Source organism: Drosophila rhopaloa, unplaced genomic scaffold (assembly GCF_018152115.1).
Source record: "Drosophila rhopaloa isolate 14029-0021.01 unplaced genomic scaffold, ASM1815211v1 contig_69, whole genome shotgun sequence".
In the NCBI taxonomy this organism is placed as follows: domain Eukaryota; kingdom Metazoa; phylum Arthropoda; class Insecta; order Diptera; family Drosophilidae; genus Drosophila; species Drosophila rhopaloa.
This window is the reverse complement of record NW_025335166.1, coordinates 893,744-919,356: the sequence shown is the minus strand read 5'-3', so window position 1 is coordinate 919,356 and position 25,613 is coordinate 893,744. Positions and strand designations below refer to the sequence as shown.

The 25,613-nt window shown below is 43.8% G+C and overlaps 9 protein-coding genes across 17 annotated transcripts; 3 read left to right on the top strand and 6 right to left on the bottom strand.

The window, feature by feature from the left end:
* Nucleotides 1-114: 114 nt before the first annotated feature.
* On the bottom strand, nucleotides 115-2,797 carry LOC108052605 (odorant receptor 43b). The gene is made up of 3 exons (XM_017135043.2): nucleotides 1,896-2,797; nucleotides 561-918; nucleotides 115-502 (listed from the first exon to the last, which is right to left on the bottom strand). Exons 1-3 carry the CDS (start codon nucleotides 2,669-2,671, stop codon nucleotides 425-427), a joined length of 1,212 nt encoding a protein of 403 aa, XP_016990532.1. The 5' UTR covers nucleotides 2,672-2,797; the 3' UTR covers nucleotides 115-424.
* A 103-nt stretch (nucleotides 2,798-2,900) lies between these two features.
* LOC108052604 (probable lysine-specific demethylase 4A) lies at nucleotides 2,901-5,024 on the bottom strand. Of its 2 annotated transcripts, none has more exons than XM_017135041.2 (4): nucleotides 4,777-5,024; nucleotides 4,620-4,711; nucleotides 3,692-4,558; nucleotides 2,901-3,625 (listed from the first exon to the last, which is right to left on the bottom strand). In XM_017135041.2, the coding sequence occupies exons 1-4, from the start codon at nucleotides 4,930-4,932 to the stop codon at nucleotides 3,283-3,285; spliced, it is 1,458 nt and encodes a 485-aa protein (XP_016990530.1). In that variant the 5' UTR covers nucleotides 4,933-5,024; the 3' UTR covers nucleotides 2,901-3,282. The 2 variants fall into 2 exon arrangements, with proteins under 2 accessions (XP_016990530.1, XP_016990531.1); XM_017135042.2 differs by having other exon boundaries at nucleotides 3,692-4,555; nucleotides 4,777-5,023.
* A 3,706-nt stretch (nucleotides 5,025-8,730) lies between these two features.
* Nucleotides 8,731-12,521, top strand: LOC108052585 (putative inorganic phosphate cotransporter). 6 transcript variants are annotated; one of them, XM_017135008.2, is made up of 5 exons: nucleotides 9,455-9,553; nucleotides 9,640-9,758; nucleotides 10,893-11,102; nucleotides 11,155-11,609; nucleotides 11,671-12,521. In XM_017135008.2, exons 3-5 carry the CDS (start codon nucleotides 10,943-10,945, stop codon nucleotides 12,403-12,405), a joined length of 1,350 nt encoding a protein of 449 aa, XP_016990497.1. In that variant the 5' UTR covers nucleotides 9,455-9,553; nucleotides 9,640-9,758; nucleotides 10,893-10,942; the 3' UTR covers nucleotides 12,406-12,521. The 6 variants fall into 6 exon arrangements, with proteins under 6 accessions (XP_016990496.1, XP_016990495.1, XP_016990497.1 ...); XM_017135007.2 differs by lacking the exons at nucleotides 9,455-9,553; nucleotides 9,640-9,758 and adding an exon at nucleotides 8,731-9,106; XM_017135006.2 differs by lacking the exon at nucleotides 9,640-9,758 and having other exon boundaries at nucleotides 9,442-9,553.
* Nucleotides 12,446-13,876, bottom strand: LOC108052589. Its single transcript, XM_017135015.2, has 4 exons — nucleotides 13,635-13,876; nucleotides 13,440-13,572; nucleotides 13,234-13,382; nucleotides 12,446-13,173 (listed from the first exon to the last, which is right to left on the bottom strand). Exons 1-4 carry the CDS (start codon nucleotides 13,763-13,765, stop codon nucleotides 12,765-12,767), a joined length of 822 nt encoding a protein of 273 aa, XP_016990504.1. The 5' UTR covers nucleotides 13,766-13,876; the 3' UTR covers nucleotides 12,446-12,764.
* Nucleotides 13,820-15,215, bottom strand: LOC108052586 (ribonuclease H1). 2 transcript variants are annotated; one of them, XM_017135011.2, is made up of 5 exons: nucleotides 14,766-15,204; nucleotides 14,659-14,715; nucleotides 14,371-14,606; nucleotides 14,042-14,312; nucleotides 13,820-13,981 (listed from the first exon to the last, which is right to left on the bottom strand). In XM_017135011.2, exons 1-5 carry the CDS (start codon nucleotides 15,105-15,107, stop codon nucleotides 13,886-13,888), a joined length of 1,002 nt encoding a protein of 333 aa, XP_016990500.1. In that variant the 5' UTR covers nucleotides 15,108-15,204; the 3' UTR covers nucleotides 13,820-13,885. The 2 variants fall into 2 exon arrangements, with proteins under 2 accessions (XP_016990500.1, XP_016990501.1); XM_017135012.2 differs by lacking the exon at nucleotides 13,820-13,981 and having other exon boundaries at nucleotides 14,189-14,312; nucleotides 14,387-14,606; nucleotides 14,766-15,215.
* Nucleotides 15,216-15,244: 29 nt separating this feature from the next.
* On the top strand, nucleotides 15,245-19,905 carry LOC108052583 (ribonuclease 3). The gene is made up of 3 exons (XM_017135002.2): nucleotides 15,245-16,794; nucleotides 16,848-19,172; nucleotides 19,229-19,905. Exons 1-3 carry the CDS (start codon nucleotides 15,273-15,275, stop codon nucleotides 19,360-19,362), a joined length of 3,981 nt encoding a protein of 1,326 aa, XP_016990491.2. The 5' UTR covers nucleotides 15,245-15,272; the 3' UTR covers nucleotides 19,363-19,905.
* A 76-nt stretch (nucleotides 19,906-19,981) lies between these two features.
* LOC108052584 (mitochondrial-processing peptidase subunit alpha) lies at nucleotides 19,982-22,248 on the bottom strand. Its single transcript, XM_017135004.2, has 6 exons — nucleotides 22,035-22,248; nucleotides 21,568-21,946; nucleotides 21,095-21,511; nucleotides 20,897-21,037; nucleotides 20,343-20,847; nucleotides 19,982-20,278 (listed from the first exon to the last, which is right to left on the bottom strand). The coding sequence occupies exons 1-6, from the start codon at nucleotides 22,088-22,090 to the stop codon at nucleotides 20,106-20,108; spliced, it is 1,671 nt and encodes a 556-aa protein (XP_016990493.1). The 5' UTR covers nucleotides 22,091-22,248; the 3' UTR covers nucleotides 19,982-20,105.
* An 80-nt stretch (nucleotides 22,249-22,328) lies between these two features.
* On the bottom strand, nucleotides 22,329-22,876 carry LOC108052590. The gene has a single exon (XM_017135016.2). The coding sequence runs from the start codon at nucleotides 22,689-22,691 to the stop codon at nucleotides 22,389-22,391; it is 303 nt and encodes a 100-aa protein (XP_016990505.2). The 5' UTR covers nucleotides 22,692-22,876; the 3' UTR covers nucleotides 22,329-22,388.
* A 33-nt stretch (nucleotides 22,877-22,909) lies between these two features.
* Nucleotides 22,910-25,391, top strand: LOC108052588 (protein lifeguard 1). Of its 2 annotated transcripts, none has more exons than XM_017135014.2 (3): nucleotides 22,910-23,099; nucleotides 24,402-24,568; nucleotides 24,623-25,391. In XM_017135014.2, exons 1-3 carry the CDS (start codon nucleotides 23,048-23,050, stop codon nucleotides 25,226-25,228), a joined length of 825 nt encoding a protein of 274 aa, XP_016990503.1. In that variant the 5' UTR covers nucleotides 22,910-23,047; the 3' UTR covers nucleotides 25,229-25,391. The 2 variants fall into 2 exon arrangements, with proteins under 2 accessions (XP_016990503.1, XP_016990502.1); XM_017135013.2 differs by having other exon boundaries at nucleotides 22,915-23,099; nucleotides 24,360-24,568.
* The last annotated feature ends 222 nt before the right edge of the window (nucleotides 25,392-25,613 follow it).

Below are 25,613 nucleotides of genomic sequence, written 5' to 3'. Positions count from 1 at the left end.
GAGATCGTGTAGACCCTCCGCGACCCCTTCTCCCCAGCCCGAAATAAACTGCCGCGCAAACATTCGAACTGTTAGCGAGCTAAAAATAATTGATGCTTGACCATATATGTGCAACTCCCGCCAACACGTCACTAACTCCATCTTCCGCCACTGCAAGGAGCAATATAGCCCATAGACAATAAAAGAGAAGAATCGCCCTCTGTGGAACTAGACTCCGATTTCCGAGAGCAACCAAGGTTCCCACCAACCAATAGACTTCTGCAGGGGCTTTACGGTATACATTTATAGGGATTTTCTTTATTACATATTTTTTGATCAATTATTGTTTTAACTAGTTTATGTTATTCATAATTCACTGTATGCATATACGTCTATTATACTACTTCAAAGCAAACAAGTGTTAAGTTTATAAGTGCGGTTATTATTATTCCTGAATCTGCAACTTTTCGTCCAGGTTCATTCCGCTGGCGATAGCGTAGACGGTGAAGGCAAACTTTGCAACCTGCAGAGATTTAAGTTCAAAATACGCTTTCCTGCTTATTTTTCCCAGATCTACTTACATTGATGTTGGTGGCCAAATTAATGTTAAATATATTCATTGCCGTAAACGTCATCGGCTGTTGGAGCTTCTGCAGAAACTGGAGAGCTGTCCGCTGGTAGCGCTTGTCCTGCATCCACCACTCGGAATGGAACAGTGCGTCCGCCAGCTCATTACAGTCGTCCACAATAGCGTTACAGTAAAAGCAAAGCGGAAAAGTTTGCAAAAGGACAGCCATAACGTAGGTTATGATGCCAAATCGGGTGGACTGATCTGCGAACAGCACCATATTTATCATAACTATCCCCAAAATGGATCCGCAAATTATAAATTGGGCAAAAATTGTACCAGAGATGATCGGTTGAATGGCCTCACAGAAACTGGAGATTAAGCATTCGGGTTTTTTTAAAGTTGTATTTCAGTTTAATTATACAAGATTAGAACATATAAAATATATTTTTTAGTATTAGGTGTTAAACGTCACAAAATAGGAATAAAATATTAATCAAAGGCAGTAGAACGTATAAGTGATAAACTTTAAAGACAAGACCCCAAAATTCCATTTTTTCAGCGAGTTCCTTCCGGTATTTTTATACCGTTGCTGAGGGTATTATAATTTCAGTCAAAAGTATAAAGTATATATATTCTTGATCAGCATCACCAGGAGAGTCGAACTAGTCATGTCCGTCCGTCCGTCCGTTTATACGCAAACTAGTCCCTCAGCTTTAAAGCTATCTGCTTGAAACTTTCCCAAAAGTTGTCTTTCTATTGCAGGTAGTATATAAGTCGGAACGATCTGGATCGGGAGACTATATAATATAGCTGCCATTGGAACAATCGGAAAAAAAATTTTAAAAAGTATAACTTTGTTGCTTTTATTTTTTGTTCTTTGGAATTTTATAATACTTTATTACTATATAATTACGATTTTAATTAAATTTAAATCTATATCATATAAAAAAAAATAGAAATGAAAAATAATAATTGTTTGCTTTTTTTCTATATATCAAAATATTCCTTTGGGATATAGTAAATCTTTACTATATCAGAATTACGCTTTTAGTTTTGTCAAAATCTAATAACAATATCATATAGCTGCCTTAAAAACGATGGCAAAATGTATTGCCAAATCAACATAGTAAAATTTTTAGTAATATAGGCATAGAAATCGAAATAGTCATTTTGTAATAACTGCAAGGGTATATAAACTTCGGCTTGCCGAAGTTTGCTTCCTTTCTTGTTAGAAATGCAACAAATCCAATAGTAAAATATAATAACGATGTTTCTTTATACATTACAATATGTTTACATTTTGTTATCATAGGTTCATTCAATAGAAAAATCTAACATCACTTACTTCAGCATGGTTCTGTGAGCCTTAATGCAATCCACTAGGCTTGTAAACATAGAGTTTGGATCGATGCTAGACTCGCTTTTGGACTTGCCTAGCTGAATGATGCGATCCTTTAGCATTAGAATGTGGGTGCGCAGGGCTGCCACGTATATCACCGGGTAGGAGTCGGTAGCGGTGGCAACGAATATTGCATAGCCGACAGTAAAGTACTCCAGAAAACTCTGAATATACAACTGAGTCCGATCAATTCGCCAGTTTACCAACGGATAGTAGGTGTTAAACGGAACACGGTCATGAAATAGGCCGTCCAGAAGCGTTGAGGTGGCGTAAAGAACGTAGACTACGACGAATATCAGGTACAACCTGGTAATGGTGGCCACCATATCGCGTACCTTGCGTTTCTCCTCCGACTTAACGCAGAACTTGTCCATCTGGTCGAAATGTTTGTTGGCCAGCTCTAGACGAGTCATGTAGACTACCAACGTGAAGAATTTCAAAGCAAAGCACCAGGTGTTGAGACACAGCTGAAGCGATTGCAGCAGCAGATCCGGCGGAAACTCCGCTAGGTGGATCGTGTAGTTAATCGGGAAACTCACGGGTAGTATCAGCATATTGTAAGTGAAGGAGAACACCCTCCAAATCTTGCGACCCACTCCGAAGTCGTTCCGTAGGTTAAGGCCCGAGATTCGGAGTGTTTCCAGTAGATAAGCATTAGAGTCTCTAGAGCTGATAGGCTCCGTTATAGGAGCCGGATACATGAGCTTAAAGTATCCGAACATTTATATTTTCTGCCGCTTAGGACTAAGAAGTAACTGCCTTGAATAGACACCCCTAGTGCTTTTATAGCTCGCGAATCGTGGTTCTTAATTACTGGTTGCCAATTTGAAATGCCTTCCGCTTTTTTTTTTGTAAAAGAATCAAATATATGTCATAATATATGGAAGGCTAAAGCGCTGTTTTTCTTTGATTGCAATAATTATAAAAGACGTGGCCCGTTTCGGGCGTAACTTTGTTACAAGATTTCTGGTTTGTCCAATTTTAATTATTGTACAACACTTCCTTCGGTGGGAACGAACACTTGTTAAAAAAAATGAAATTTTCAGGGACAAAATTTGTCTGGTTCCATTTACAGTTTAAAGGATATATAAATTTTGGACATTTCACAAAAATCTCGTACTTCCAGGTAGCTGCATTTGCTTACATATGCATGTATGTTAGTCAAAAAAAATTGTAAATTCTAGTCCCAAGTCTTATTCGTGATGGCATCATGTCTGCTTAAAAACTATGAAAAATACAATTAGTAGTACTACTAGATCTTTGATTGCAGCCGCACGGATATCTAACAAGGAGATCAAAAGACTGCCTCTGGGCAGTGTCATTAGTGGAATGCTTAATCCTCGTCGTCAAGTGTGAGTACTTTTGTCTGGAAGCGCATTCGCTTTGTGTTTTTCACCACCCCGTTGGTGAGCAGATTAACTCCGGGCTGTGGACAGGGCAGGTCATTCCAAAGACGCTTAACGCGCACCACGGCCTCTGAATTGAAATCGTATCTCTTTGAAGCCGCAGCCGGTTCAGGTACGGAAGGGAGTTTACGCAGCTTGACAATGGGCTGCAGCTGACGACAGCTGTTGTAGCTGCTGACACTTGCTTTGTCCTCCTCATCTTCGTCATTGGCGGCCAGCGAGCAGCCGCGCTTTTGTGGCGATGTACCCTTAGGTTTGGCAACACGCAAACTGAAATATTGGACTATTTTAGTAAAAAAAAATCAGCGATTTGGAACTCGTAAGCTCTAACAATACCTCGCCTGCTTTTCATATTCATTTAAGGTAGGCGGCGCTGCTGCACATATTTTCCCCGGCTCCTCGGGGTGACTTCCAAGGTCCTGACCCCTCAACCAATTCTCATAGCGTTCCGGCTGGAAACGACGCACGAAGGTCTCCATTGAGATCTTTACCATGTCGCTGCGGCACCTGCAAATACTAGCCCGCTTTCCGTACTCGATCCAGCGCCGTGATGCAAAGTTGGTTGACTCGGCGCCATTAAAACCATGATTAAACCCCGCATGATAGCCAAAGGGAAATGTTATCATAATCTCCCCCGCTTCCTGGGTGATCTTGTTAAAGGGAATGTTGTGCTGGCGCAGCACCTTAGGACTAATCATGGTCATTTTGTGGCGCAGATAAGCATTGCACTCCTGGTAGTTCTCGGCAAAGGTTTCGTTGGCAAGCTTCTCTAGACGTCTGCCATACGCCGGCGGAATGGCATACCAGGTTTTGGGTGCTCCGAAATGTAGGTAGTTGATGGAATACAGATCCATATCTTCGGTGTGCCAGGCAAAGGAGCTTTTCCACATGCCAAAGTAGAGGTAGGCCGTGTTCACGCCATCAATGATGATGTTGTAATCTGTATTGACCAGGTTCAAAATGGTGTCCAGTCTCCCGATGTTCCACACGTCCAGTTCTTCGTCACTCAGCGATCCCTTGACGTCGGCCGCGTACAGCGGCGATATGTATGTGATGTTCTTCCAGTACTTGCGCTCCAGATCCTCATAGTCAAAGTGGCGTGGCGTCTGATGTAGCTCTGAGCTCGCCTTCTCCATGAACTGGCGCAGTGTCATCTGGCGGCGCTGCTGGATGTTGATTTGCTGGTATAGCCCGTGGGCCCTGCTATCCGAAATAGTGACTTTGCATGAGTGCAATAGACATATGTACATCGAGAGGTACTTACCCTGTGACCACTTGACAGATTGGCGCTGGGATGGTCATGTTGATGTTCTCTATGTCGTATCCCGATTTCCGAGGCACCCATTCCGCCGGTGGCTGTGGGGCATCAAGAACGTTTCACTCTTTATCCAATTATCTTAGCCAAGTGTAAATCCACATACCTGAATTTTGGCCAAGCCGGCTAAGTGAGCTCCGCGGGACTCTATGTACTCGATGTAGGCGGAAAAGTCCTTAAACTCCTCGTAGCTAGGACGGAAGGTCATGATGCGGGGCACTTTTGTTTGCTCTTCATCGCCGAAAGAGGATGTCGTAGACATTTTTGTGGATTAAACAATATACTTAGGCAATTGACATTGATTCCCTTTACCAAGTGTGACCAAGATCCACTAAAATATAACTGTTACTTTGGTGAACGCAAAAATACCTAGTTCCGTTAAAAAATAATTATTTAAATTTTGAAAATCCTAAGCTAAAATACGAAATAAATAAAAAAAAAAATAAAAGGACTACTTTATTATTATCTCCTCTGTCCATGACTTTATAAAAACCGTTGAAAACTTACAAGGCAAGACAAGTGATTTCCATCTCTTGAGTTGACCTGGGGGTTTTCTTTAACCCCGGAAAATCAATTCTAAACGTGGGAAAAGGAATTACAAATATTGCTGTAGAAAATGAGGAAATACCAAACAAAAATCGATTTCTTCTTAAAGCCTAGTATCCAGATCGACAAACGATTACGCTAGCATAAAAACTTTAATCTTTCCAGTGTGACCAAAAGTTTGAGAGTTTATCAGATTTAAGCGTGCTACGGTCGTACTGTCAATCAGCTGGGTTTGTTGACAAGCAGTTAAAATTCAAATATCGTATTTGCGGGAAAGAGCCTTTAAAAGATATTATCAACTACCTTGGCAAAACAAGTCTGCCGCTGTACAAAGAAATTAAGAAAACAATACAATTTAAATTTAACAGTTGTTTTTTTTAATGTACTGATAATTATTTGCTAATTTAAAGTTCATAGCTGCACTTTTATTGTGTTTTTTCGTACATTCTGGACCTAAAAAACATTTTGCTCTGTCAAGAGGCACCCCAGATAGTATTAATATTATTTTGTCCTCACATGTAAACACCTGCAATCGACTTTTGTGAGTTTTTTGCGTTTTTCCCTCTATTTCTTATAATGTTCAGCCTAGTATCCTGATCGACGAAAACCGTACGCCAGTCATGAGAGAGAGCGGGAGGCAAACAGCTGGCGTTCACTTTTCGTCGGGCCTTTTTACGTCGGTCTCTGATCGACGAAAAAATACCAGAAAATTCCATCTGCCAGTCAAATAAACTAGTAAAAAATAAAAAATTTAATCTTCACGAACATAGCTACGAAAATCGACAGAGAAACAGTACAAAAAAACAAAGTTTGGAATAAAAGCTATGAACTTTAAATTAAAATAATTATCAGAAATAAAAAAAGAACTGTTAATTTTAAATTGTATTGTTTTTAATTTCTTTGTACAGCAGTAGACTTTCTTGCAAGGTATTATAATATCTTTTAAAGGCTCTTTCCCGCAAATACGATATTTGAATTTTAACTGCTTGTCAACAAACCAGCTGATGACAGTACGACCGAGCACGCTTAACTCTGATGAACTCTCAAACTTTGGTCACACTGGAAAGATTAAAGTTTACGCTAGCGAAATCGTTTGTCGATCTGGATACTAGGCTTAAATTTTTTAATCTTTTCCGCAGACTGGCAACGCTATGGAATTTTCTGGTATTTTTTTCGTCGCTCAGGCTTTAAAGCCTAGTATCCTGATCGACAAAAACCGTACGCCAGTCATGAGAGAGAGCGAGAGGCAAACATCTGGCGTTCACTTTTCGTCGGGCCTTTTTTCACGTCGGTCTCCTGATCGACGAAAAAAATACCAGAAAATTCCATAGCGTTGCCAGTCTGCGGAAATAGTTTTGGGTGAACCCTAGCGAAAAGATCACAAAATTTAATCTTTTGCGTGCGCTTCTCACTGAACATTATAAGAAATGGAGGAAAAACTCAAAAACTCACAAAAGTCGATGCAGGTGTTTACATGTAGGACAAAATAACATTAATACTACTGGGTACCTCTTGTCAGACAAAATGTTTTTAGGTTCAGAATGTACAAAAAACACAAAAAAGTCAGCTATGAACTTTAAATTAGCAAATAATTATCAGTAAATTAAAAAAACAACTGTTAAATTAAATTGTATTGCTTTTTAATTTCTTTGTACACCGGCAGACTCGTCTTGCCAAGGTATTTGATAATATCTTTTAAAGGCTCTTTCCCGCAAATACGATATTTGAATTTTAACTGCTTGTCAACAAACCCAGCTGATTGACAGTACGACCGTAGCACGCGTAAATCTGATGAACTCTCAAAATTTTGGTCACACTGGAAAGATTCAAGTTTTTACGCTAGTGTAATCGTTTGTCGATCTGGATACTAGGCTTAAATGCTCTCAAGTTGTTATTAGTTTCCCCAACACTATACAAGATTTTCGTTTCTGCTTTGAAAACACCAAAATTAGTAAAGCTTTCCCTTATTCCAACAAAATAAATGATTAAGAACAAGAAAGGAAGCAAACTATGGCAAGCCCAATTTTATATACCCTTGCTGTTATTATACCTAGTTATTATTATTGCCCTGTTATTATTACTAAAAATGTTACTATGTCGATTTGGCGTTGCATTTTGCCATCTTTTCTATGGCAGCAAAACTAAAAGCGTAATTCTGATATAGTAAATATTTACTATATCCCAAAGAAATATTTTGATAAATAGAAATTCCGTTTCAGCAGCAGATCGCAGGCGTTGAGTCTGTCCAACAGGTTTTTAGGGTATTATAATGTTGGTCAAAAGTGTGCAACGCAGTGAAGGAGACATCTCCGACCCTATAAAGTATATATATTCGTGATCAGGATCACCTCCTGAGTTAATATAGCCATGTCCGTCTGTCCGTCTGTCAGTCCGTCCGTCTGTCTGTTTCTACGCAAACTAGTCTCTCAGTTTTAAAGATATCGAATTGAAACTTTGCACACGCCCTTCTTTCCTTTGCACGCAGTATATTAGTCGGAACGGCCGGGATCGGCCGACTATTTCCTATAGCTGCCTTATAACAGATTGATCAAAAATGTAAAGTTAGGAAGTTGGGATTTTCTATGGGGGTTATATTTGACCAATCAATTCGACCTACCAAATTTCATAAGGATCGGCCGACTATATCTTATAGCTGCCATATAACTGATTATTGGGTTTTATATTTGGCCAATTAATCCGACCTACCAAATTTCATAAGGATCGGCCGACTATATCCTATAGCCGCCATATAACTGATTGATCGGAAATGCCATAACTTTGGTGTTTATACCCGTTACTCGTAGAGTAAAAGGATATATTGTACTCGTGCAAAAGTATGTAACAGGTAGAAGGAAGCGTTTCCGACCCTATAAAGTATATATATTCTTGTTCAGGATCACTAGCCGAGTCGATCTAGCCATGTCCGTCTGTCTGTCCGTCCGTATGAACGCTGAGATCTCGGAAACTATAAAAGCTAGAAGATTGGCATTTTGCATGTAGATTTTAGGAGTTCCTACGCAGCGCAAGTTTGTTTCAAAATGGTGCCACGCCCCCACTGACGCCCACAAGCCACAAGCTATGGCCACAGTTATGATGCTATTATGAAAATTTTAATTGATATGTATTTGTTTCGTCAATACCTATCGATTGGCCTAATAAAAGCTTGCCACGCCCACTCTAACGCCCAAAAACCCATTAAACGCTTAAACGCAATACAATAGCACCATCTAACGGATGACTTTGGAACAGCTGGCCAAGGTGCTAATTCGAGCGGCGAAAAACATACAAGAAGGCATATTTATTTTAAGTTGTTTAGCTGAGTAACGGGTATCTAATAGTCGAGGCACTCGACTATAGCGTTCTCTCTTGTTTTTTTTTTGTAAATGGTAACCCAAGCGTTTTCCGGCTCTAGCTGTTTAATTGAATAAAATGAATTCCTAGCTTATGGAATATCACTTGCATTCGCTTTCTTCACGCTACGGGTGCGCACCGTCAGTACGTGTACTGATGTCCCCCGTGTTAGTCGTCCGATCCGACTCATCTAGTACCTCATTTTGATAACTTTAAAAAGACAGAGAGACAGACACGGCGAGATCGACTCAGGTGTTGATTTCCTTAACTGCGTTGTAGGCTTTTTACTTAAGAACCCTAACCCTAACGATTAAAACATTCTGGGTGACACATCGTATATAGCGAATATAAGCTTTCCCCAGAACTCACTTGGAAACCGATGGTTGATGACTCTAATCGGGTGCCATAACAAAATTAGACCTGGATAATCAACGACTCGTGCCGGCACAATTCATGGAAAAGTGCACAAAACAAGAGATTACCCTTAGATCATAGGCATTAAAAGTGCCTTCAACTGCATGCTTGGATACTCTCGTGGGGTATGTAAATCTACATATATAATATATATTTATTAGACAGATATATTTATTGTAGGGCTAGCAGCCCATCCTGATAATGGTTCAATTGTTTACGGTCCTCTCATAGTGTAAAAGTAAATCAAAGCCAAGGCATAGTATAATTTGCAATGGATTGAACAAGACAAGTTCCAAGATCCGTGGTGGGGGTTTATGGTTTTATGATTACTGCCGCTATATTGTCGGGCGATCTGAGTTGCCTCGCAGGCACTTGAGAACTTGGCCGCTGTTATCAGGGAAATGGGTTCTGTTGATATCAGTATAAAAGCGAAAGGTGTACCAATTGCTCCGCAGTCGTCCATCGTTTTTACGCTATCACATTACGGCAATTTTAACTCCAACGTGTAATACTAAATAAATCAGTGAGACTACCAGTCATGGGTCTTGACACATCTGAGGATAAGGCAAGACGTAAGTTACCGTTCGGATGATAGACACTTGTTTGATTCGGATATTTCAACTTATATTTAAAATCTTAAAGATGTTCTTGTGTACAGACTTAATTCACAGATATAGTAAAAACGTATAAAAACGGCTAGGAATCAACTTTTAATTTGAAGAATTTCTTACCGGGCACGAACGGGAAACCGAATTTTAACAATTATTTATTGTTTAGGTAAGGAAATCCGGATAGCTTTATGGGTTAATAAATATACATATGCAGATGTGATCACTAATCTGTGCTGGTGAAAATACTTGGCTATCATTAAAATTGTGAAATTTTCAAAGTTTAAAATAGGCATTAATGGAGAATAATTTGAGACGAAAACTTGAATACAAGTTATAATATTACAAGACAAACAATTGTATACTCTTCGTTTTTAATCGGTATTTAATCATTGAAACTTAAGTTTGACCGTTTGAAGTGCCCCAAGAGGAGAGTTTGGAGTGCTTTTTAACGGAGTCCTCTACATAACATACTGCCTGTTATGAGTTATTGATAAGTAAGGTACGACAACAAAAATAAGAACCTTCTGTTCATACATACTTATATAACGGATATCTTGATGACTTCGCTCTCTTGCTATAATTGCACTTTACGGCTCTTCAGACCTACCCTAAGAGACAGTTCCATTCGAATCCAGACACTCTAATCTACATATATCATTATCAGACATCTGCCGGGACTAAGCCTTTATTAAGATAAACAAAGACAATCACGCTTGACATAAAGAAAATATTATCTTTTGTGAAGGTTGCCTAACAAGTACATCTGCTGTGCAACAAATTTCGGGGAACTTAATATCGAGATCCATTGAGTTCATATGAGGCAATTAAAATATACGGCTCCATTCACACATTCCGCCCCCGCCTAAATCTACACCACTGCCGCCAGCGGGAACTTTTCCATTGAGAGTGAAGCGGATTTTGTTTTCCTCATTGGCAGGCGTAAATGATAATGACAATGTTATTAATAAAACCCAAAGAGCTCTGTCGGAACCGTTAATTAATGGAATCGTCACTATCACATCATTGTTAAACAACAATAAAACAAATAAAGGTCCTAGAAATAATCTAGCAAAGTGACAAACAATTCGCACCGTCCATTTATAATAAGGCAATCAATAAATCGCATAACCAGACGCTTATTAAACCTGTAGCTGAGTAAACATGGTTTATTATTCCATTGGAGAGAGAAGGCCTCTGCTAATCCACGTAGTTAAAAATCCGCTCAGGAAATTAGCCTGTATAATAATATTAAATTTAAAAGTTGTCATTTATAATTAATATATTTTTTTTAACTTTTCAGCAAGAGGATTGGGCGCTCGCCACTGGCAGGCAATCCTCCTGTTTGTGGGTATGATGATCAACTACTTTCAGCGGGTCAACATCTCGGCTGGCATTGTTCCCATGACTCAATCCACCGCTGGCGCTCCTTTTTACAATTGGGATACGTCGCAAAAGTCCTTGATCCTCAGCAGCTTTTTCTGGGGCTATGTGCTGTCACAGGTGCCAGCAGGTGAGCAGCTTAATTATCCGCAATGTACCATTCTTAAAGTTTTAGCTTGAAGGTCTGCTGGCCAGGCGATTTGGCGCCAAGGTAGTCCTGGGCTCTGCCACGGCAACTGGCGGCATCTTGTGCTTCTTCCATCCCATGGCAGCCAATAGTGGTTGGGAGAGTATTTGTGCCCTACGAGTCCTCACCGGACTAGTCCAGGGATCGGTATATCCTTGTGTTCACACCCTTCTGGCCAAATGGGTGCCGCGCACGGAGCGTGGATTGCTCACAACTGGCGTCTATTCGGGAGCACAGTTCGGAACGGCTGTTATCTTGGTCACCAGCGGCTTTATCTTTGAGTCCACCATAGGGTGGCCGGGATTGTTCTACCTGTCCGGCGGTCTGAGCCTGGCCTGGGCCCTGCTTTTCTTTTGGCAGGCGGCTAATGAACCCTCAACGGCCAGCAGGATCAGGAAATGCGAAAAGGAATACATCGAGAGCCTTACGGGCAGCAATAGTGCGAATCAGGTGAGGATTTGATAGTTACAATGAATATTGGATGACCCTAAGACTCGCTTATTTTCTTCAGTCAATGCCCGTGCCCTGGATGTCAATCTTTAATTCTCCAGCATTCTATGGTCTACTTGCAGCCCATTGTGGGTTCACCTGGGGCTTCTACACGCTGCTCACGGAAATGCCAACTTATTTGAGCAGTGTCCTGCAGCTGAACGTCAAGTCCAATGCCTTCCTCTCCTCGTTGCCGTACTTCGCCATGGGTTTGCTGTGCTTTGTGGTCAGTCCCATTTCGGATTTGCTTATCAACCGGGGCACTATATCGATCACCACGGCCCGGAAGCTCTTTAACTCAATAGGACAGTGGGGACCGATGGCCTGTTTGATTGGACTGGGATACATGACGGCCGACGAGAAGACGTGGGCCATCCTTCTCCTTACGCTGGCGGTGGGCATCAATGCGGGTTGCTCATGCGGCTACCTGATCAATCACATTGATCTGTCCCCCAACTTTGCCGGTCCTATGATGGGAGTCACCAACGGGATTGCTGGAGTTACCTCCATTGTGGCTCCTCTAGTTGTCGGTGCGATTATATCGGATGAGGAGGATCCCAGCCAGTGGCGAATGGTGTTCTTCATCACGGGAGGAATTTACCTGGTGTGCAACACTCTCTTCGTGATATTTGGCAAGGCCACCATTCAGCTGTGGAACGAGCCGCCATCCACGTCTAGCACAATGACGCTGCGCAGTAACCTGGAAAACGACTCAAGGTCCATTGCTCCCACGTCGGACAAAGACAATCGGTTTTGAAGCTTAGCCAGAACCAGGACCACATTGACAATCTCGTTAATTGTAGTAATGATAAGTTATTATTAAAGCTTGCCGTCTGTGCCAGCGATTTTCGGAAATGCCTAGCTCTAACTTAAGATATTGGTTTATGTTTACAATTATGCTAAAGGAAGCTTAATATGACTTAGTTATGTGATAAGCCCGAATAAGACTTTACGATGTGTGGCACGTTTATAGGATAATTATGTCGTTTTGGGTATGCCAATAAATGAATTGTCTATGCACACATACTAATAAATATTTACAGCCCTTTGTAGTCGCCGGAATGAGTCGTTTGATTATCCATTGTTGTCCTGGAATCGCACCGACCTCGTCGCCTGTTACTTGACCTTTTGCTGCAGCAGTCGCTGCTCGTTAAGGCGCTGATTGATGCGTCGTGTGTTGGCTATCGAGCGGATGATGGTCCAAAGGGCCAGAGACCAACCAAGCAGGATGGTGCCGCACAGCACCGGGCCAAAGGCATTCGCCTGCCCAACGGGAATCTCGGCCCGCAGCGGCGTCTTTAGCTGGCAGTCCACGTGCACCCGCCTCCAGTTGCAGCGCTCCAGATTAGCAATGGTCGTCGGCTGGCCGTCCTTGACAATGTTCTCGTCGAATCGGCTTTCTGGTGCATTAAGGCAGTAGAGCTTATCGGGTCGGGCAACCAACTCGTTCTCGACGAGCTCACTATCAGCCATCGGGCAGCTTAGGTAGAGCTCTGGCAAAGGTATGGCCACCGTGGCCGCCGATCTGTAGAGTTCTTAGTTAAAATAGTGTGCAAATGCAATTCAAAGTTCAAGATCACCCCACCGCTTATCGCTGGGTGCATGGTAGCGAAAATGCACGGGCAACCTCAGGGTCTCCGTAATCTTAGGTGTGCCGCTCAGTAAGACAGAGAAGGGCTGCGCCCGTTCCGTGGCCACTTCAATGTTGACGAACTTCGGATAGACGGCACTTAACTGGAAACTTAGAATGTTATGGTACATTCTCTTCGTTAATTTGTAGCGATAACGCACCCTCTTCAGACGCTGTAAGTCGTCGAGTTCGTCCGTGCTTATGTAAACAGATGCGGGCAATGCCTGGAGCAGCACATACTCGCAGTCCTTGCCGACCAAGGGATAATCGAACCGCAGGCGGTACGTAAGGGTCCTTAAAAAACGATTTTCATTTAATTTTTTTTTAATTTCAAAAGAAATCTCCGAAGCAATAACCTGTGCATGCCGGCTTTATCCATTTCCACTTGAACGGTTGGTGATTCTACTATATAGCAGTTGCTCAAGCCTCCCAATAATACCAAAACCAAAATAAATAATAAACACTTGTAATTCTTTCTGTGAAACATTATTTTAATTAAACTCAAACGTCGAAGTCAAATTGTAAATAAAAACATTTTCCATGGGGTTGTCGATTAACTTCAATTTATTCAGGGTTGCCACATTGTTTTACTCCGCTTAAATTATTATCAGGAATTTCTTTCCTTATACAATGCGGATCCTTGTCGCGCCAATTTATCCGCCATTTCGTTGCCTTCTATGCCCTTGTGGGCCTCCACGTAGTTCTAAGGATACAAAATAATTAAAATCCAAAAATAGGAAGCTTTATAAAATAAACTACCCACCCATTTCACTATTATATTATTGTTGTGCAGCAGTTCATCCAGCTCCTTAAAGTCAACCACGTTTTTCACAGGCTGGTTGCTTTTTAGCTTCCAATCTCGTCTTTTCCAATTTGGCACCCACAGTGTTATGGAGTTGATCAGAAACTGTGAGTCTGTGCTGATGGACAGTTTTTTTATTCCCAAATCTAACGCTGTTTTGATGGCATGAATGGCAGCCTGAATTTCTCCTACGTTATTGGTGACGCGCCCTTTTACAGGCTTGGCAGCATTTCTTTAACAAGGAAATCGGTAAAATAAACCAAGGTTTTATAGTGATTTTAACCACTTACAGCTGGTGATTCTTGCCGAAATAGACTCCATAGCCGGCACAGGCTCCTGGTCGCCCATTACCTATACAGGAGCCATCTGTGTACACTATTACAAAGCCTTCCGCATCAATTTCAAACTGGAAGGCACCCACTTGCTTCAGTCCTGTGGCTTCCGATACCTGAGAGACATGTCGAGGTATTTTGTTTCTAGATTCGTCTGTGCCTTTCCCTTTTCTCTTGCGATTATGGATGCCTGCCTAAAAACGGGAATATTAAATCTTTTTAAGGGGATTTACATATATCTCCTACCGAACTGCCACTGTTAGATGGCTTGGGATGCCCTTCCACTTCGTTCATAGCGGCGTTCTAAGGAAAGGAGGTCAGGAATGGCATTTCACATATTTTCTACTTTTTACCAGCTCGTCGTCCACCAATTCATCATCCTCTTCGGGCCAGGCCTCTGTGTATTTGGACTTCTCAATCCTCTCGACCTTGTCCTTCCAACTGGCCGGAGCAGGCAGTTTCTGGCCAAGAGGCACCGCCATATCCTGTGGAGCATATGATTTGGATCCATTGACGAACTGCTCTGCCTCTTGGCGCGTGTTAAATTTCTTGTACTTGGCGTTTTTAAAGCCCTTAACCTGCTCCTCACATTCTGCCCACGAGGCGTAGACACCTGTCGTCCGACCGCTGGCTACGGCGTAGAAAGCCATGGCACAGCGTTGCAAACAAAGGGCATTAAATCGGGGCAGAAGCATTTTTCAATGGCGTCTTGTCTGAAACATATGTGACATTGCCTTGCCGGATGGACGAAAGTAAATAAACCCAAAGAGTTGCCAGATCAAGATAGTAGCGGTGAAAAAATGTGATTGGAAAAAAGTACAATTGTCGGATTTACAAAAGATTTACTTAAATCCAACGCCATGTACCAGCCTCCTTTGCCTCCCCCGCCACCTGTCCAGCCTCCCCCTCCACCTCCTCCACCACCGCCAGAATCAAAAGACGTTCTCTCTCCACCGGGAGTGAGTGTTTCTTCACACGCCTACTCGACAATTGATACCCTGACTCACAACTCCGACCCCTTGGATTATGTGTATCAGGAGTCACCAGCACTCCACTCCAACTCCGTCCCCAACAATGATTTATACCAGCAGCCGGCAGCCTACGCTTACGACGGTTATGCGAACCAGGACCCAGCGCAGAAGTACTATTGCCAGGAGACCCCTTACCAATACCAGGCATCAGGAACTTTCTACGAGAGTTACAAATACCCGGACCGCTATCCCGACTACGAGCCCAATTACAGGTCACCCGCCGAAAGGGAGAGATACGATTCCTACGGCTCAAGTCATGGGTACCACCATTATCCAGGCTACAGTTCGGGAAAGCGATATCAACCGCGTCATGGTCAGGAACACCGACATCCTCAAGAGCCCCGATATAGCCACGAGCCCCGACATGGACATGGCCACTATGCCCACAGGACGCCAAAGGGATCGCAAGGCTACCGCGGATCTGCGGCCAGGAGCACAGCCAGTGAGGATTACACTTTACGAAGCTATCGCCAGAGGGAGCGAAATGAGCCAGCGGAGAAGCCCAGACCCAAGCCCAAAGTGGAGTCCGAAAGGGACCGTCTTCTGCGGCAATGGTGTGCCAACTTTTGCGAGAAACCGGAGGATTATGTGAAGAAGATGAACGCTCTCAGCGAGGCAGATGCCCCAACGGAGTCGTGGGTTCGATCGTCTCCAGCAGAGCCCTACTACGAGCGCACCAAAAACGAGAACGAGGTGAAAGGACGCGTGCGGCTGCAGAAGCTATGCAACCTGTTCGACGAGGAGCTGCTGCAAAGGGCAGAGCGGGTGCGTCAGAAGCTGCCTGTCTACACCGCGCCGCCCAGAAAAGCGCGCAGGCGCGTCTGCAATCACAAGCACAAATCGGAGGCCTGTTCGTCGTCCTCCTCTTCCGATGAGGACTCGGACGAAGACGCCTTTAAGATCGAGCAGGATTGCTGCATGGAGGAGCTGGCGCATAAGGTCCAGCATCCGCAGCGGGTGCATACTGATCTCTGGCACAACGACGCCGGCGAGATGAACGACGGACCTCTGTGCCGCTGCTCGGCCAAATCCCGACGCATTGGCATCCGTCATGGCATCTACCCGGGCGAATCTGGCTACACAGAGTGCGACCCCAATAGCAACAATGCGGGCAAGCTTTTTCACTACAGGATCAGCATATCACCGCCCACAAACTTTCTGACCAAAACACCGACCATTATCAAGCATGATGAGCACGAGTTCCTCTTTGAAGGCTTCTCGCTTCTCTCGCACGTGCGTCTTACCGACCTGCCCGTGTGCAAGGTTATCCGCTTCAACATAGAGTACACCATTGAGTACGAGGAGGAAAAGATGCCCGAAAACTTTACCATCCATGAGCTGGATCTGTTCTGTAAGTAAAACGAAAGAAGACTTTATATTGTCATTATATGTTACCGATTTCAGTCAAATACCTTTTTCATGAGCTTCTGGAGTTGGTGGACTTTAATCTGACGCCAAATGTTGCCTCCGGCAGCTCTGAGAAATCCTGCCCTGCATTCCACTTCCTCCCGCGCTTCGTTCGTGACCTTCCAGACAATGGAAAGGAGGTTCTGGCAATGGTCGAGGTACTCCGCTACTTGTTGGATAACTCCGCCCAACTGGTGGAACGACAGCAGCTTCTTCATCTGAATCAGATCAGTCAGAGTGAGTGGCAGAACTATGTGGACTTCATCAAGGGAATGTTGGTCACAAAGCCGGGTCATAAGCCGTGCTCGCTGCGCGTTGATCAATTGGACAGGAACAACTCCGATCTGCCTGAGTGCGTGGATCGCGAGACTGGAATCTCACATCCGGCAATCGTACACTTTGGTATCCGTCCGCCACAACTAAGCTACGCGGGCAATCCGGAGTACCAGAAGGCGTGGCGGGAGTACGTCAAATTCCGCCACCTAATGGCCAATATGTCAAAGCCATCATTCAAGGACAAGCGGAAGCTGGAAGAAAAGGAACAGCGCCTGCAGGAGATGCGCACTCAGGGCCGCATGAAGCGCAACATCACGGTGGCCATCAGCTCGGAGGGATTCTACCGGACGGGCATTATGTGCGATGTGGTGCAGCATGCCATGCTGGTACCCGTTCTGACAGGTCACCTGCGGTTTCACAAGTCGCTGGACCTGTTGGAGGAGAGCATCGGGTATAGTTTCAAGAATCGTTATCTGCTGCAGTTGGCGCTTACTCATCCGTCGTACAAGGAGAACTACGGCACCAATCCGGATCATGCCCGCAACTCACTGACCAACTGCGGAATTCGACAGCCAGAATACGGCGATCGAAAAATTCACTACATGAACACACGGAAGCGGGGAATAAACACTTTGGTGAGCATCATGTCCCGATTCGGTAAGGATCATGAAACTGTTTCGAATATTACGCACAACGAACGATTAGAGTTTCTCGGCGATGCTGTGGTGGAGTTCCTAAGCTCGATCCATTTGTTCTTTATGTTCCCGGAGCTGGAGGAGGGTGGATTGGCCACCTACCGGGCGGCCATCGTCCAAAACCAGCACTTAGCCCTGCTGGCCAAGAAGCTACAGCTGGAGGAGTTCATGCTGTACGCACACGGATCTGATCTGTGCCACGAGCTGGAGCTACGGCATGCCATGGCCAATTGTTTCGAAGCCCTAATGGGTGCCCTTTTGTTGGATGGAGGAATTAAGGTGGCGGATGAGGTGTTCACGGATGCCCTCTTTCGGCAGGACGACAAGTTGCTGAACATCTGGAAGAATCTGCAGGAGCACCCGTTACAGGAACAAGAGCCGCTGGGTGACCGCAGCTGCATTGATTCGTATAGAGTGCTCAGGGAGCTCACCAAGTTCGAGGACTCTATCGGAATCAAGTTCAAGCACATTCGTCTCTTGGCCCGCGCGTTTACTGACCGTTCAATTGGGTTTACGCACTTAACGCTGGGGTCCAATCAGCGCCTTGAATTTCTGGGAGACACTGTGTTGCAGTTAATTTGCTCGGAATATCTTTATCGCCACTTTCCCGAGCACCACGAAGGACATTTGTCTTTGCTACGTTCTTCATTGGTTAATAACCGCACACAGGCGGTGGTCTGCGATGACTTGGGAATGCCCAAGTATGCGGTTTACGCAAACCCCAAGGCGGATTTGAAAACAAAAGATCGTGCCGATTTGCTTGAGGCTTTCCTGGGCGCCTTGTACGTCGACAAGGGTCTGCTGTATTGCGAGCAGTTCTGTCACGTGTGCTTGTTCCCGCGCCTTCAGCTGTTTATTATGAACCAGGACTGGAACGATCCCAAGTCCAAGTTGCAGCAGTGCTGCCTCACCCTGCGCACAATGGATGGAGGTGAGCCAGACATTCCCTACTACAAGGTGGTGGAGGCCAGCGGTCCAACCAACACGCGCGTATACAAGGTGGCCGTTTACTTCCGCTCAAAGCGACTGGCCACCTCCAGCGGCTCCTCCATCCAGCAGGCGGAGATGAATGCCGCCAAGCAAGCGCTAGAAAACTCAAGGGACCTCTTTCCGCAGCTGGATCACCAAAAGCGGGTAATTGCCAAGAGTATAAAAAAGCAGACGGGCAACGAGTTGGACAACGAGAGTGGTCGTCAGCCCCAGGAGGAGAAGGTTAAACGGCCTAAGTACGCGACACCGCTGCAGGATGAGAGTCACCTTCCCAAGCAGTATCGCATGCACGAAAACATCTCCAGTGACGAGTTGCCGGAAGATGATGAGTTCGAAAACAATGCTCCGAAGAGCCCAATAAGTGAGTTCACATATGGAATACACAGTAATACATAACAATAAAACCTTATTTTTTAGTGCCCCCAAAACTGAAGAGGAGTGTCAACAGCAGCAGCAGCAGCATCAGCAGCGATGAATCCAGCTCATCTCCCAAACGCAAGCAGCGCGTGAGAAAAAGTTTCTCGGTATCCTACCCAACTTCATTGGAATAGCCGAAGGTAATTGCAACTTTAAAGTATACTGAAAATAGGGCTTCGATTGCACTAAAAATAAACGTATGGTCGAGATTTAAACTATTGAAGATAACTGAGTAAAGAATGACATCAGTTGTTGTGTAATAGTCCTGACACTTTCGTTACAACCTTTGTTTTTATAACATTTAGTACCGCCGACTATTATGGAGTTTCAACTTGCAGTTTTAAGTATCGGAAAACCCTTTTTTATTTGCCTAAATAATATTTTGCTACACTAAAGCCCGTTTCTATAAGTTTCGTAAGTCACATTTAGCTCAAGAAAGCAAACATGGCATAAAAGAATTATTCTGTTCTTATGCAATTTCCTAATAGTCCGGGCCTGACACCGAGAAATTAATACCTGTTACCGTATGTGGCAAAAATATAGTGAAAATCGGCTTCCTAGTTTTCTGACAACAAAGACGAGAGTTTCTTTGAGAAATACATTACAAAACTGCGTCAAAATACATAATTCAGATTATCTAACTATGCTTAATAAACCTAAATTTTATGAAAAAATGATCAAATTTCTTTTTACCAGAGCCTATAAAGAAAACAACCGTGAGCACGCAAAAAAAAGCTTAGTAAAACAACCGAATTGAATTTTGGTTAATATTTTAGCCAATGTAAACTTAACATGATTGCCCTTCGTACAAAATTGTGAATTACGAGTTCAACAAAGCGAAATGATCTCTCAGATCGTGGTGGTTTCACATCCAGCGCTATTTAAACAAGGAAAGGCGGCGGCCCAGCCCGGAACGTCCCGAACCGCTCACTGCGTTGGTGATGTAGCTCATTTCAGGAAGATTGTGGATGTCGCCGCGGGCGGCCACCGAGGGCGGGGAACTTAGTAGGCGCTGGGCAACGCGCTGGATGTCAGCCGCAGTCACACTCTCTGGAACAATATTAAAGCATAAATTGATTGAAATTTAAAAAATAGCGCGTATCGATGTTGTTACCAATTTCCTTGATAAAATGCTGGGGTCGTTTGCGGTGCCCCGTTACCAGTACTTGGCGGCCCACATCTTCGAAAACAACAGGTCGCGACTCCAAGTTCATTAGCAGCATTGACTGTAGCTGGATCTTAGAGCGCATTAGCTCCTCCCGGCCCGGTTCAGCGGCCATGCCCATCATCTCGCGGGTCAGCACTTCGACCATATCGCTCATGTGCTGCGGTGGTGCGCTGCCATGGATGCAGAACAACCCAGTGTCGGCGTAAGCATGGTTGTATGCTGTGGCGCTGTACATCCAGTGGTAGCGGTTCAGCACCTTGGTATACAGACGCGAGTACATGCCCTTGCCAGGACCGCCGGCGGAGAAGGAGCCACCACCGCCCATCATGATATTCAGGACGCAAAGCGGCACGAAGTCCTTGTCCTGATGGGAGCAGCCTTCGAAGCCAAGAACCACGTGGGCCAGCTCCGGCAGACCCGCAGCCGCATAAATGGGGATTTCACATTGTTCCTATGGGTAATGGTTTTTAAGGATTTAAACAAAGATTTCCAGAACCTACTTTAACTAAGCCGCCGGTGTATTGCGCAATCGACGTATCCACTTGCTTGGGTCCCAAATCGTCCAGGGCTTCCGTCTCCCAGATGGCCTTGTCCTCCACAAAGTACATTTTCACATAGTTCACCAGCTCGTCGTGATCCACCTAGAATGAAGTTTCTTAACAGAATTTGAACATGCTAAAATTTGTTTAGAGACTTACGCCCACACCAGCGATGACCATCCGCGTGGGAGAGTGGTGGAACTTGAGGTAGTTCATTAGCACCTTTCGATCGATGTGGTCCAGGTTTTCCAGCGGACACAGCTTGGGCAGGCCCAAGGTGTTTTCCCTGTAAGCCGCCGAGTGGATCATGTCCATAAGAATGGGCTCCTGCTCCGGCCGCATGCCCAGCGTCTCCAGCTCAAAGTTGACGGCACGTTTGGCTAAGCTCACCTCCAAATCGCTGAGTGTGGGCCGTAGTGTGACGTCCGCAAGCAGACGCGTCACAGAATCGATTGCCCGGCTGTCAATGCTGGCGGCATAGATGAGCGTGTCCCGTGAGCTCTGGCAGTCGCAGATGCCGCCATTTTTTTCCAGCTCCTTAAGTATGGCGTCCTTGTTGGGAAAGTTGACTGTGGACTTTTGGAATAACGAGGCAGTTAGCTGGGAACTTACTTTACAGAAGCGCAACTCACGTTGAATGCCAACTTTTCGAGGAAATGCGATACGCCGCTGGGGTAGGCTACCTCGTAGCGCGGCCCGGAATCGATCACTAGACCTACGGTACAGAATTGGCCGTACCGTGGTTCCGAGGCAATTCGCAGACCGTTCGGTAGCGTTGTCACCTTGGTGATGGCGCTCTCTGCTAGGGGAGCCGCGTAAACGGCCTCCGGCAGGTTGGGCAATGGCTCAGTGAGTGGCGGAAGGTGGGTGACGATCTCCTTGGAAGGCGTGTTCACCTTCTGTGGCCCATCGTTCGTCCGCACGCCGCCGGTGATCTGGCCGATTCCGGTGCCGCTGCCCACCTCGTCGCCGCCCAGGGTGGTCACCTTGGTGGCAAAACGCCGTGGAAACCTGCGTTACGTTGGGAAGGGGGGGGCAATGATTAATTCTCGCCGGCTCCATAACCACCCAACCTTTCACCACCCCTCGAGATTCTTACGTGCGCCAGGAGTGTCTGAGCATTTTCAGCATGCTGATGCTGCGCGCGTTTATCATGTGCTGGTGATTTGGCTTTGGTAAGGGAATTTAAAAAATTTATGTGATTTATATTTGAATTTGATTCAGAAACATATTTTTTTATTCTTTTTTAACGAGTGAATTTCAAAGAAAAAAGAAATGTTGATCTCTTCTTCTTCTGTTCTTGACTTGTCAGTCACACGAAAGTCAGGGCTGCAATTGGTGCCAGGGATGCCAGACTGCGTATGTTTCAATTTTCCGCTACAATAATAAGTCGTTACATTTACGGTTTCAGAAGGGGTTTTATTGGTAAAGGACCCTGAATAAGTGAGCGAAATTAATCAAAATTGAAACGCCTCTTGCCATCAAAACGATAGCCATAGGCCGCTGCATTTTTTGTGTCCACAAGTGCTGGATTGCGGTGCTTAAAGAAGCTACCGTGGCCATGGGCTGGGCGGGAGGCGCTATTGGGGATACCTTCCACTTCGCGGGGGTAAAAGGCCTCGAACATCCCCTCTGGAGGCAGGCAGCATTCGGCTATCTTGGGATCATTGGGATCATAGGCCACAGTTTCATGTCCCAAAAACGCAGTCAATAGGACCACAAGCATTGCCTTGAGTAGTTTCGTAAGTACACTCATTATCTTACAGTTACACACAAACGCCGACAGGTGACTTTTACTTTTGCTGGTCGAACCCGTTTAAGACCGACTTTACGAGTCTGACACTTTTGTGAACTGAAGTGATGTTGACCAAAACGATGGCTGATATACTTTTGTACATATGTACATACATATATGCATGGTTGGAATCAACAAAAGCGAAAAACAGTTGCTTTTATCGCGAAAACTCTGGCAACACTAATTGAAAATATGCCGGCATCTCGGTTTCCATTCCTCCAGTTCAAGATTCAGATACACCACAAATTTATTTCTTTTATTTCCCTGCCACTCATTAGGCTGACACGTTTTCTTTAAAAACTCCAAACCTTATTACAATGGATCCATCTAAAAAGGAGACTGGCTTCCTAGATAAAGCTTTATTTTACGGTAGGTTTGTACAATTTTTTCCTTATCTGTACTTTTACAGATTTCCAACGGGATTTATTCGAAATCTGAAAAGTGATATCTAGCACCTATATGTCTATGTAGTATGACCTCTCAATAATACACTAACATGCGTAAGCTTCATACCACCGAATGGTCAAACCAAATTATATGATTAAATTTGGGATGTGGACCCACTATTTTTATTGTGTGCGTTGTATGTATATGTTTTACGCTTTGATTGTGTTATTTTGTTTTTAATACGCCTCAGTCGGAAATGAATTCAATGCTTATTTCGTGCAGACGTAAACTTGGAATTTAAAATCATATAGCTGGCAAACTATAAGGAATATGAAAAGGATTTAAATGGAGATATGTTTGGTAGTGTTTTGGCATTTATTAAGGCACTTCATTATTATACCATTGCAGTGCAACGCAGTGCAGGAGACATCTCTCATGTCAATAGCTTATATACTGCGCGAAATATACGGAAAATCATTAAATTTTACCCGATTTCACCCTATTGTTCCAATGGGAGCTATAGTATATTGACGTCCGATCGGCACGCGTTTTTTCCTGATCAAGGTATACATACATACAAAAATACGATTTGGAAAGATTCATGTAAATAGCTTTTACACTGCGCGAAATATCATTAATTCTTGCAAGATATATCCGATTGTTCCTATGGGAGCTATAGGATATCGACGTCCGATCGGGTCGATTTTCAAACATGTTTTAATTTCAGATCGCTAGCTTTTAAACTGATCTCGCAAACGGTATTGAAACAGACGGACAGACGGACGGACGGACAGACGGACATGGCTATATCGACTCCCCTATTGATCCTGATCAAGAATATATATACTTTATAGGGTCGGAAACGTCTCCTTCACTGCGTTACAAACTTCTGACCAAAATTATAATACCCTCTGCAAGGGTATAAAAAAGAATTACCTGTGGAATTTAGTAAAGAACTGTGAAAAATTTCAAAACGATTCGTCCGGTAGATTTTGCAGGATCATGTTCGTCTACTTTGAAACTGGCAACCTTTCAGGAGAGCGTTTTAAAGTTTTGGTCACCAAAAAATCGAATATAAAACGCGTCAGCTTACCTATGTTAGACTGTCCAAAACTTCGGGTAAATCAATATAAATTTTTAATACAATATTCTTAAAATGTTTTGCATTCAGAAAAAATAATACAAAAAATTCAAAATAAAAAATGTAAATACGGTCCCCCTTTAATTTTATTTTTCTTTCAGTACCTAGAAATCCTGATCGTTACCCACCGATTCCATTGCCAGCACCTCCTCCGAAAATTGAATCCCAGTCCGAAGATATACCTCCAGCAGCTGAGGTTCACTTAATAGAAACTGGAATAATTACCCATGACCTAATTGTAAAAAGCATTATTTTCGACGATCAATCTATTAGGAAGGGCTTCGTGCGCAAGGTATTCGGAATCCTGCTGGTAAGTATATAAGATATATGTATTTACTCTGTTGAATCTGTCTGATTCTCACAGGTCCAACTACTGTTCACATGTGCTGTGATGGCTGCATTTGTTTACCATGAGCCCACCAAGCACTTTGTGCAATCGAACCTCATTGTCGTTTTTGTCGCCATGATTGTTAACATCGTCGTTTTGATAATGATCGTCTGTGTGGAGAGCGTGCGACGCAAGCATCCAGTTAATCTAATTTTTCTGGCCATCTTTACCTTCACCATGTCCCTGCTCTTGGGGACGGCATCGAGTTTAATGGACTCTAATTTAGTACTCGTAGCAGTGGGAATTACAGCGGTGCTGGTGATCGCTCTTTCCGTGTACGCCATGCAAACCAAATACGATTACACCGCTATGGGCGGAGTAATGTTAACTTTTGTGATGATCCTACTCGTTCTGACAGTATGTAGATTTTCGATGCCCGGATTCGTAGATAGCTTGCCGATTGCTGGCCTATGCGCATTAATAGCGTGCTTTTTCCTGATCTACGACATGCAGTCGATAATCGGTGGCAATCGGGCAGAACAGTTGGATCCCGAGGAATATGTGTTTGCAGCATTGACCTTGTACCTTGATGTGGTTCGCATATTTATTTATATCCTTCGGATTCTAGAGAAATTTTATTAGTGTAGCTAATCTCAGATAAATAACCTTTTATACTGAAAAGCCTTTGTAAGCCAGTTAATGCATTATTAGCTTTAAGGGGTTATCTGGGTCTTGACACTTCAAAAAATTAATTTTTTAAAACTTTTTTATGTAACAGACAAAAACCACTTTTTTGAAGTCGGTAGTCACGTTTTCTCAAAAACTATTGCACCGATCGACTTCTGCTTTTGCACACTTCTTTTAGATATGTTTTTCTTGTCCTTAACGGAGAAATTTTTTTTATTTTCAATTACAACTCATTTTATAAGCCAAAATATGGCCAAAATGTACGTAAAAAATTAAACTTTTTATGAAAAGCGCTACAAAAAATAAAATTTAAAAAAAAAATAGCTCGTAGAGGACAAGC

Coding starts and splice junctions, on each gene's coding strand:
- LOC108052589 (XM_017135015.2), bottom strand. CDS start 13,765: ATGTTTCACAGAAAGAATTACAAGTGTTTATTATTTATTTTGGTTTTG. Junction 13,383..13,439: donor ACTTACAGCGTCTGAAGAGG/GTGCGTTATCGC, acceptor CTAAGTTTCCAG/TTAAGTGCCGTCTATCCGAA. Junction 13,174..13,233: donor CATGCACCCAGCGATAAGCG/GTGGGGTGATCT, acceptor AGAACTCTACAG/ATCGGCGGCCACGGTGGCCA.
- LOC108052588 (XM_017135013.2), top strand. CDS start 23,048: ATGGATCCATCTAAAAAGGAGACTGGCTTCCTAGATAAAGCTTTATTT. Junction 23,100..24,359: donor AGATAAAGCTTTATTTTACG/GTAGGTTTGTAC, acceptor TTTTTCTTTCAG/TACCTAGAAATCCTGATCGT. Junction 24,569..24,622: donor AGGTATTCGGAATCCTGCTG/GTAAGTATATAA, acceptor TGATTCTCACAG/GTCCAACTACTGTTCACATG.
- LOC108052583 (XM_017135002.2), top strand. CDS start 15,273: ATGTACCAGCCTCCTTTGCCTCCCCCGCCACCTGTCCAGCCTCCCCCT. Junction 16,795..16,847: donor CCATGAGCTGGATCTGTTCT/GTAAGTAAAACG, acceptor TACCGATTTCAG/TCAAATACCTTTTTCATGAG. Junction 19,173..19,228: donor TGCTCCGAAGAGCCCAATAA/GTGAGTTCACAT, acceptor CTTATTTTTTAG/TGCCCCCAAAACTGAAGAGG.
- LOC108052586 (XM_017135011.2), bottom strand. CDS start 15,107: ATGCTTCTGCCCCGATTTAATGCCCTTTGTTTGCAACGCTGTGCCATG. Junction 14,716..14,765: donor AATTGGTGGACGACGAGCTG/GTAAAAAGTAGA, acceptor TCCTTTCCTTAG/AACGCCGCTATGAACGAAGT. Junction 14,313..14,370: donor TTCGGCAAGAATCACCAGCT/GTAAGTGGTTAA, acceptor TCCTTGTTAAAG/AAATGCTGCCAAGCCTGTAA.
- LOC108052584 (XM_017135004.2), bottom strand. CDS start 22,090: ATGATAAACGCGCGCAGCATCAGCATGCTGAAAATGCTCAGACACTCC. Junction 21,947..22,034: donor CTCAGACACTCCTGGCGCAC/GTAAGAATCTCG, acceptor AACGTAACGCAG/GTTTCCACGGCGTTTTGCCA. Junction 21,512..21,567: donor TCGAAAAGTTGGCATTCAAC/GTGAGTTGCGCT, acceptor TTATTCCAAAAG/TCCACAGTCAACTTTCCCAA.
- LOC108052590 (XM_017135016.2), bottom strand. CDS start 22,691: ATGAGTGTACTTACGAAACTACTCAAGGCAATGCTTGTGGTCCTATTG.
- LOC108052604 (XM_017135041.2), bottom strand. CDS start 4,932: ATGTCTACGACATCCTCTTTCGGCGATGAAGAGCAAACAAAAGTGCCC. Junction 4,712..4,776: donor CCGGCTTGGCCAAAATTCAG/GTATGTGGATTT, acceptor GATGCCCCACAG/CCACCGGCGGAATGGGTGCC. Junction 3,626..3,691: donor GAATATGAAAAGCAGGCGAG/GTATTGTTAGAG, acceptor CCAATATTTCAG/TTTGCGTGTTGCCAAACCTA.
- LOC108052605 (XM_017135043.2), bottom strand. CDS start 2,671: ATGTTCGGATACTTTAAGCTCATGTATCCGGCTCCTATAACGGAGCCT. Junction 919..1,895: donor GCTCACAGAACCATGCTGAA/GTAAGTGATGTT, acceptor CTTAATCTCCAG/TTTCTGTGAGGCCATTCAAC. Junction 503..560: donor ATTTGGCCACCAACATCAAT/GTAAGTAGATCT, acceptor AAATCTCTGCAG/GTTGCAAAGTTTGCCTTCAC.
- LOC108052585 (XM_017135005.2), top strand. CDS start 10,754: ATGGTTTATTATTCCATTGGAGAGAGAAGGCCTCTGCTAATCCACGTA. Junction 10,830..10,892: donor TCCGCTCAGGAAATTAGCCT/GTATAATAATAT, acceptor TTAACTTTTCAG/CAAGAGGATTGGGCGCTCGC. Junction 11,103..11,154: donor GCTGTCACAGGTGCCAGCAG/GTGAGCAGCTTA, acceptor TTTAGCTTGAAG/GTCTGCTGGCCAGGCGATTT.